Here is a 9481-nt window from a genome sequence, read left to right as displayed (position 1 = left end):
TTTGTGTCACTTTTGATCTGCATTCGATTCGATGCGCGCTCCCGTTTTCACAAAATTGAACCGAAAAATCTACTGTGCAGCCAAGGAAATATGAATTCGATCTAGTAATTGAATGTGTACAATGAATGTATATCGAATTCGATATCTAATGCAAAAGTACAGATCTAATGCCAAATCGAATGGAAGATCTAATGCCGGATCTAATAGAAAATCGAATCTAACATTGAATCAAAAGCAAATCGATGTGTGTGTACAGGGCTTTAGACAGACTTACTATTCATCAACATTCAGAATTAGCCGTTTGCACGGCCCAGAATATTCGCAGGGGCTCCAATGGTGGGCGTATGTGCAGGGTCATTTCTACACATGTGCATACGCCGGGTGCGTACAGCCCAGCGTTTCACTGGATGCCAGCTGCCTGCCCACTTCCTCCAGAGCATCCACGCATACGTAATTGACTTGAGATTCACTTTGATATGCGTGCACCTTCGCCATCATTAGATGGTCATACTGTGTAACATTCATTCGCAGGCCCTGCAAGGGAATCGCCCTTGTGGATGGGGGGCGGCCAGGCCACCATTCGCAAGGAGGGGTTTGGTGAATTGTGCAATGGCGCGGCTGCCAGTCAGTTCCTGCCCCGAAATGCAGATTTCACGTAGAGAGATCCAGCCATGATCCATATGAATCACCCAGAGATCCAGCCATGATCCATATGAATCACCCAGGGTATACGCATAAATATGCGCAAATATGCGCAAATTGTACTCTGCCTCTGTGCAGTATGCTAAGGCTCGCTATGTAGGGGAGGGAAAGGTGATCAGCCACTCAATTTAAAAATAAATATTGTTTTGATTGGGGGGGGGTTCCGGCTTCTGATTCCGAATTAAATAAAAGAACACACAAAGAGGATTTATCTAACATAGTTTAATAAAAAATAATTCTAATTAAAATTATGTATTGCATTTGAAAATTAATTCAGCTTTGTGTATTTTTACATCATTTTATATATATATTATCATACTATATACATTTGTTTGTACATATCATTTGTGTACATACAGTACAATTATAAACAAGTTTAGTTGTCTTTATCCTAAAATTACGTTTGTATTAAAACAAATCTAAAATGCACTCCAATGTATACAATCTATATTACATATCTCTGGCAATTTCCACACCCTGAGCTGAATGAAAAGCCCTTACCCTATCTGGGTGTAATGTGCAAAATGTCTGCCGTGTCAGAAATGACTGTACTGTAGCTCTTTTTATTCTGAGGTGTAGTACAGCCAGTGACCACTAGAGGCCACGTAACGTACCAAATTACTCCGTAACAGAAAGTGAAAGCAAAAAAAACCATATCCTGCTTAAAACTGATAATTTCCCCCCATATATAGTGGGGCATTAAGTCCACCTTTATGTCACGCTTACCTTTATGTCTCTTTCCCTTGAAAACATCTGAAAATAATAATATAACAAAATAGGGTGTAATCAAAAGGTTGACACCGCAGGGTTGAGGTTAGGCTTTGGGCGAAAGGGTTGGATTACAGGGCGAGCTTAAGGGAGAGCACTAGAGAACAGGGTGTAGAGATTAGTGCTAGTGGACAAATGCCAGAACCCAGGAGGTCTGATCTGGACTGTAAGTCAAGGTTGTAGGACTGCAGGGATCAAGAAGACAAGGGTCAAAGTTGACATTTCATCCCTGTGGACATGATGACTGTCAATATAGTTGGGCCAACCCTATGAGGTATTATAACATGAAAACATTCTATAGCCAAATTTGTAACTATTCCATAAAGCACTTTTCACATCTATGACTGGGGCTGGGGGGAGCTTAGAACATCAATTGTGGAAAAATAAAGTCTTATTAAGCTCCTACAGAGTATTTGCTGTGTGTAATGCGCTCACACTATACATGAGACCTGACCAGGCTGACTAGGACAAGCGCTACTACTGCGCTGCTGAGAGGAGGAAGGCAGAAGACAACCCTGCACATCAATGAGCACAGGTGCGAGACATGGCGGATCCATAGGTCCAGCTAGCATTTTAAGTTTTATGGAAGACAGACACTGAGAAATGTGGCATACTGTTTTCCCTCATGTAATGGGAGCTAGAAATGGCCATCAGTGCTGTCACCAACGATGGCTGCAATCGATGGCAATACTGCAACCAGCCATCGATGGTAATAAACTATGTGATGGATGACGATCGATAGTTTTAGCTCCATTCATTTTGACTGGCCCGTTGGCCAATCAGAATGTGGCAGCAGGGCTTCAGGGTTGGGGGTGGAGCTATGCTGAATCTCACGGGACTTTGAAAAAAAAAACATTGGTTCTGCTGAGCCATCAATGGAGGGAAACCATCTTGTTCTCTCGCATCGATGGCATAGGATTTGACATGGGCCATAAACCATCAATGATTTCAAATCATCATTGATGGCCATTCCTAGTGGGAGCTAGTTAGGTGATATCCTTCCCCCATTAAAGGGTTTTGCTTAGTCACACTAGCAGTATGGTGTGATACAGTCATGTCATTGTTCAATCTGAATCAGCCAGGTTATTGGAAGATCTTGTGAGATGTTCTAATGTGCTTAATGCAGGGAAAAGATGGTAGAGCAATGACTATTCTACATGACTTATCCATATCATTATAGGATGCTTTACATAATGTAATCTGTGCAAACTTGCTGGTGGACCCTCACACGGGTCAGTCTCTGAGAAGAATATTGTCCTCAGCAGATACTCTTGATGCAGTGGCAAATGTCATACCTGATAATACATCATTATACTTCATACAAATATACACAGGAGGTAGGATCTCTGCTAAAGTGCCTTCAACTCAGGAATTATGTCAATTAAGATTCATCTTCATTAACAAGAAGAACGTGGTCTCTCTCTTGGTACCCGATGCACAGCAGGATCCTGCAATGAGACAAATGAGTAGGGTTAACACAAACTATGGCCTCCCAGCTGTTGTGAAACTACAAGTCCCATCATGCCTTGCCACAGTTTTGCTATTAGGGAATGCTAAAACTATGGCAAGGCATGCTGGGATGTGTCATTTCACAACAGCTGGAGGGTCACAGTTCGGACATGCATGGGTTAACAGTATTCTGGTTACTTTACAGCTAACAGTATTCTGGTTACACTACAGATGCTACTCCATATAAATAGTTTTGAAGTCAGTATTTATGTGCTGGCGCTGGGTCGCTGCTGTGCTTTTAGGCATACCCCTCAATGCTCTGTCTCCATATGCCAGCATTAAAGTCTTAAAGACCATCGGGCAAGACAAGGAGGGCAAAAGACAACTGTCAAGGTTCAGAGCCACTGAGGAAGCAGATTGTTCCAAACCGCGTTTGCACTACAGTATGAAGATGTCACAGAAATGCGTAGCACCAGCTCCCAGTCCCCGGTGTGGACTGTTACAGCGCTGACTGCAATGGTTTCCAATAATGCAGGCATCATGTCACTGTGTTTTTTAAAGATGTATGGATGTCAGATAATTACTCTTTCATCCAATCTGGTGGACACGGGACCACTTAATTAGACAAGTGTAACTATAAGACGATAGCTTCTCACCAGAGTCCTCCTTTCTATCAGCCATGGTCTTCAGAGTTTGGTAAGACTCATGGAAGCTGAGCTGTACTGCAGTCCTGTACTTAAGGTTTTTATTTATTCCTAAAGTTTTCTAACACACTTTTTAGGCTCCACTGGATTGGAAGGAAACCCGCTTTCTTAAGAGCAGCCTCCATTCTGTATACCCCACATGCATCCTGATTTTTACAGGACGATCCTTTTTTGAGGGCTCTGGTGCAATCAGGACTGCACTGCTCTGATTGGCCTAAAGATTGGGGAGGTATGTCCTATTTACTGCTTAATATGTGGCAGTGAATCTGAGATTGTAGAGGACGGGGGGAAGGGGGGAGAGACCAGGGTAAAAGTCCCCATACACCAGAACAACATTGGACCTGAACGTCCAACCTCGACTGGTTGTTCGCACACAATGAGCTGTGCTGCACGTCTCATCCATTGCTCTCATTACGGTTGTAAGAAGATCGTATGTTCTTTTTAAGCACATACGATCGCTTGTTCGACCTCTCCACGACCTGCATACGATCAGGTTATATGTAGGTCGTCCTGATGTAGCTTTTGTCTAGCAGATAAGTTCCTGTGTAAGCGTTGCTATTGTGACATGGACACGCCCCCTCAATGACAGACACGCCTCTTAATGATAGACACACCCTGGTGGGGATGCTCTAACATCTGCGCCCCCTTACCCCACCCTATCGCCGGCTACTGCATACATAATTATTGCATATGCTGTAACATATGCGATAATTATGGTAAAGGACAGCTCTTGCATTAAGAACTGTCCTTTGCGGTGAGTTAGCGGGTCCCATCGGGACCCGGAGGCTCCCCCCTACCTCCCTTACCCGGCACTGTACTGCTGCTGCGGTGGGGGAGCTGGCTCTCCTCCTCCCTGCACCCGTAAGAGGATCATAGTGCAGGGAGGAGGAGGTCACAGGTCCAGGCAGCACAGCTCTGTGCTGCCCGGACACATGGGAGGGAGGGTCGGTGCGGGGCAGCGGTGGGTCGCGTTAGAAGCCCATAGGCTTCTATGGGGCATCTCCAGATTTTTCTGGCGATGCCCCCCTCCGCGGTAACCCGGCGGGGATGCTTGCTCCGATAACGGGGTTTTTATCACATTTTTAGTTTAGAGAATCTCCCCCCATGTCTCAAGCATTTCAATATTGTTATCAGCTTGTTATGAGTATGGAGAGCTTACATTCAGATGTCTATTATCTTTCAGTGACCCCCACATGCAGAATCTCATGGCAAAGTCCCCTTCTCTCACTGCTATGCAGGATTCATATTCAGATGCCATATAGAAACTGCACAGTGCAAGCAAGCATCTATACGGCCATATAAACTCTTACTTCTGCATTACAATTCCTGTATGTATTTATACAACAGGCTTCTCCTTTCATAATGCAATAAGGAATATAAGAAGGAAGTTCGCCCTCTATAATATAATCAGGAACTTAGGGCTCAGCTCGTGCTTGCTGTTCACCATAAGCCAATTATACTAAGAAACAAGGCTTTCATCATCTTAATTTAATTATACAATCTTCAGTTCAACATTAAATTTGGATTATTTAATGAAGCGTGTGTCAATGGATAAACAGTGTTACAAAGATATTACGTTTGCAGACATGGATTAAAATGTAAGATTTTCTTACCATATGACCCCGAATGGAATTAAGCAAAGAATTGCTGATAACAGGAAGGAGAACCCAGGAAACCACAGGACGGTTGCTGAGTATATGCCATTGAAGATGGCAATGGTGAGGCTTCCAGTTATACTTTCCAGACACGCAATGCAAGCAAACAGTGCTCCTGTAATACAGGAAATACGGCAGTAGTGTTATACAGTACAGGGCAGAAGCTCAAGTTTGTAAAAACTAAAGACAATCAATGTTCAACTACTGGCGGAACTGCAGCACTTCTGCAATAGGCTGAGAGAGACGGAAGCTGACAGGTGCTGAAAATCAATTTGGTGTTCCTATAAGTATCATACTTCGGTTCTGAGACCAAAGGATTCATTTTAGGTACATGCACAAGATCTGTCCTGCAAGTCCAATATTTATCTGCAGCAAAGGGCCATATGGTGCTGCCAGGTTTGGCAGTGCACATTACGCCTAATACAGCGGCCAAGTTCTCCTCTCTACCTCTAGGGGGGAAATCAGCGATGTTATTGGCTGGCGGTGCCTACACCTGAACATTGCGGGGATACAGCCACTAGGTCAACAGTATGAAGATCGACAAACATTAAGTCGAGCACTAAAGATCGACAGGGCTTTGCTCCAAACACTTGAAATAGGTTGACAGGGTCGAAAAGGGTGACACAAGCATTAGCTTAATAAAGGGGAAGTCGTCAGACAAAAGTACGTTATGAGTTGCACAAATTTGTTTTGAGCAAAAGCAGACGGTATCTGACGCTCTAGCACCCACTAGGGCAGGGCTGGGCAACACCAGCCCTCCAGATGTTAATGAACTACACATCCCAGGATGCTTTGCATTAGTTTTGCTATGTGGCCATGCTGAAACTGATGCAAGGCATGCTGGGATGTGTAGTTCATCAACATCTGGAGGGCCGGTGTTGCCCAGCCCTGCACTAGGGCGTGGAGGGAGAATAGTGTGCCGAACACAGCGAGGGCACGCGGTACAGGGATACTGTGTCTATGTCGACTTATGTCGTCACAGACACGGAAAAATTATGGAAAAAAAATTATGTTGACCGTATGACTGTGGACCTTCCCAATGCCGACCCAATGTTTGTGTTGACCCTGTCGACCTATTTAATGTGTTGACCTTCATACTGTTGATCCTAGAACCCATGCCCACATCTCGGAGGTACTTTGTGGCCATCTTGGCGAATTTACTGCTCTGACCATATTTTTACTTAGTTATTTCTGTTCTTACCTTGTTCATTTTCTAACACCACTTTGGACATCATTGACCTCATGACGGGAAGAGGCATTGCAGAAAGCAGCATAGGCAGTCTCACTGTAACACAGAAGGTGGAGATGTGAACTTCCTGTCATGTGATGTGTTATCACATAAAGATCCTGCCATCAGTACTGTGCTGTCCGGGAATCCTGCTCCCTTCTCAGTCTGTGCCTTCCTGCTTATCTCCTTACACAGTACTACTCTCACACGCAACCCTGTCCTTACACAATGACATCAGGGGACACTTCACGGTCACCCAGACTCACCTGAAACAACCCCACTCTTTGGTAAACAGATGACGTACCAGAGGTGCAGGAAATGAAGACGGCATGCAATAAGGTGGTTTATCTTTGTAAAGGCAATTACATTAAAGAGCAGATTTATCAACTAGTGATAATACGGTTATCACTCGTTTCAAACGATAAATGGTGGTGGAGTCAATCGGCTCCTGTCGTGTGTTTGAAAAATGACAGGAATGGATTGGCTGAGCATCATTTACTATTCATATTAATAGTTACAAGTCTAAAATAATTAGAATACAATGATGCATTACCCAGGCAGTTTATCAGAGGAGCCAATACTTACTGGCTTTACCCAGAACCACAGCAGGAATATATGGTGAACAATCCAGATTAGCATTTATTCTTGTTGCTGGTTTAAAGGGGGGAATTCAATAACCATAGGCTAACTGATCTCCTGGGATAATTCAATTGGCCCTGAAGGCAGCCCGCACACTGCAGTTGACGGGGATTTTTTTGGCAGGTCTGAGCGAACGCGAAAATAAATCTCTGATAAACATTACTATGTTAAACGATGTTAAACGCGAAAAGAAATCTCTGATAAATTGACTGTTTTCTGGCTCCGCAAACATGTTGACACAACAGTCCGGGAAGTTCTCCTGAATTTTGTGTGTTAACGACTGAAAACCGTTACTTCACCAGGTCAGAAAAAGGGGATTTAACTGAATAGATCCTGACGGTAAAGACAGAGGCTACCACCCTTTTAAACACCCGTTATATTGGCTAAATTACCCCCAAACAGCACTGAATAGTTAATCTTCCCCTATAGTATATAGATAGATAGATAGATAGATAGATAGTGCAACGAGTCAAGTTCTTTTTATATGTGTGCATATATAGTTTATACACAAACATACGTACTGCAGATACATGCAGTATAATTTACAATATCTAGCTAAATAAAAACAATACAAATATTTTCCTTTGTGTGTTGCAATATTTGGCTCAGACTCATTTATGCCACATGCATTCCCCTCAGGCCTTTGCACATGCCCATTAGACCAAATGGAGTATAACTGGAACTAATGGATTGCACAATGAATTGGAACAAGCAGCCTATATTTCCATCTGTCAAGGAGACTATCCTTAATATGGTAACAAATAACAATATCAATAGGTGAAGGATATATCTGCCACTGAATACCACAAGGATGGATTCAGTACCATAATACTGAGAAGAAATTACGGGAACATGGTACTTCCTTGTAAACGTGAATAACATTTACCCAGATTGCAATGGGGCATGTATTTTGGTTACTACACCAACATTGAACAAGAAATTATTTATTGCACAGATAATTGCTGCTTGTCAGTGGGCGCCATCGCAGCAGCAAGACTAACTTCAGGAGCGGTCAGGTGTTTCATCTGTATTATGGACGGCTGAGGTCTTACCTACAACACTGTCTTATGCGTAGATTGATATTAACCCCTTCCTGACAGAGCTAGTTTTTGCGTTCCTGACAGAGCCATTTTTTTCAAATCTGACATGTCTCACTTAAGTGGGGATAACTTTTTTTTGCTTTTACTTATCCCAGTGATTTTGAGATTGTTTTTTCGTGACACATTGTACTTCAAATTAGTGGTAAATTTGGGTCGATACAGTCTGTGTTTTTTTGTGAAAAATACCAAAATGTCGTGAAAAAATGGAAAATTTAGCGATTTGCAAAATGTTAAATTTTCTGCTTGTGAGACAAATAATCTTACCACTCAAAATAGTTAATAACTAACATAGACCATATGTCTACTTTATGTTTCCATCATTATTTCAACTTCCTTTTAATTTTTTTGGACACTAGGAGGCTTACAATATGAATAGCAAATTCTCAAATTTTCAAGAAAATTTCAAACACTGATTTTTTTAGGGACCAGTTCAGTTCTGATGTGACTTTGAGGGACTTGTATGTGAGACACCCCCATAAATGATGCCATTTCAAAAACTGCACCCCTCACAGTATTCAAAACAGCATTTTGGAAGTTTGTTAACCCTTTAGGTGTTTCACAGGAATTAAAACAAAGTGTAGGTGAAATTTCAAAATTTCATTTTTTTTTGCAGATTTGCAATTTTAATACATTTTTCTAAGGAACACAGTACATTTTACTAGAGAAATGTGACTAAAAATTGATTCCCCCAATTCTTTTGTTTTCATAAATATCCTATATGTGGCCCTAGTGTGCACGTTGACCAAACCACAGGCTTCATAATAGAAGGAGCAACTACTTGATTTTGGAGCCTCCTTTTTATGAGATTATTTTTTAGGCACCATGTAGGTTTCTAGGCACCATAAGATGCTAAAATTTAGGAACCCCCCCACAAGTGACCCCATTTTGCAAACTACACCCCTCAGGGAATTCATCTAGGGGTATAGTGTACATTTCAAACCCCCAGGGGTTTCACCAATTTTGATACAACTGGGCTGTGAAAATGAAAAATTTTAATTTTTCATTTTCACAGCTCAGTTGTATCAAAATTGGTTAAACCCCTGGGGGTTTGAAATGTACACTATACCCCCTGATGAATTCCCTGAAGGGTGTAGTTTGCAAAATGGGGTGACTTGTGGGGGGGTTCCACTGTATAGGTGCTTCAGGGGTCATTGAACCAGAATCTGTGCTGCAAAATCCAAAAATCACTCCTTCCCTTCTGAGTCCTGCCATGCACCCAAATGGTATTTTTTGGTC

At 42.5% G+C, this 9481-nt stretch overlaps 1 protein-coding gene across 1 annotated transcript in view; it reads right to left on the bottom strand.

The window, feature by feature from the left end:
* Positions 1–963: 963 nt before the first annotated feature.
* Positions 964–9481, bottom strand: part of SLC46A3 (solute carrier family 46 member 3) — a 30699-nt gene continuing 22181 nt past the window's right edge. Inside the window, exons 4-6 of the mRNA XM_083169854.1 lie at positions 6480–6563; positions 5237–5393; positions 964–2918 (exon numbers count right to left, since the gene is read on the bottom strand). Coding sequence (XP_083025980.1) covers positions 2852–2918; positions 5237–5393; positions 6480–6563 — 308 coding nt within the window. The 3' untranslated portion in view covers positions 964–2851. The remainder of the gene's footprint in view (positions 2919–5236; positions 5394–6479; positions 6564–9481) is intronic.

This window comes from Crinia signifera, chromosome 2 (genome assembly GCF_055691185.1).
Source record: "Crinia signifera chromosome 2, ASM5569118v1, whole genome shotgun sequence".
Taxonomy (NCBI): Eukaryota; Metazoa; Chordata; class Amphibia; order Anura; family Myobatrachidae; genus Crinia; species Crinia signifera.
The sequence above is the reverse complement of the archived record's forward strand: the minus strand, read 5'-3'. Positions and strand labels throughout refer to the sequence as shown.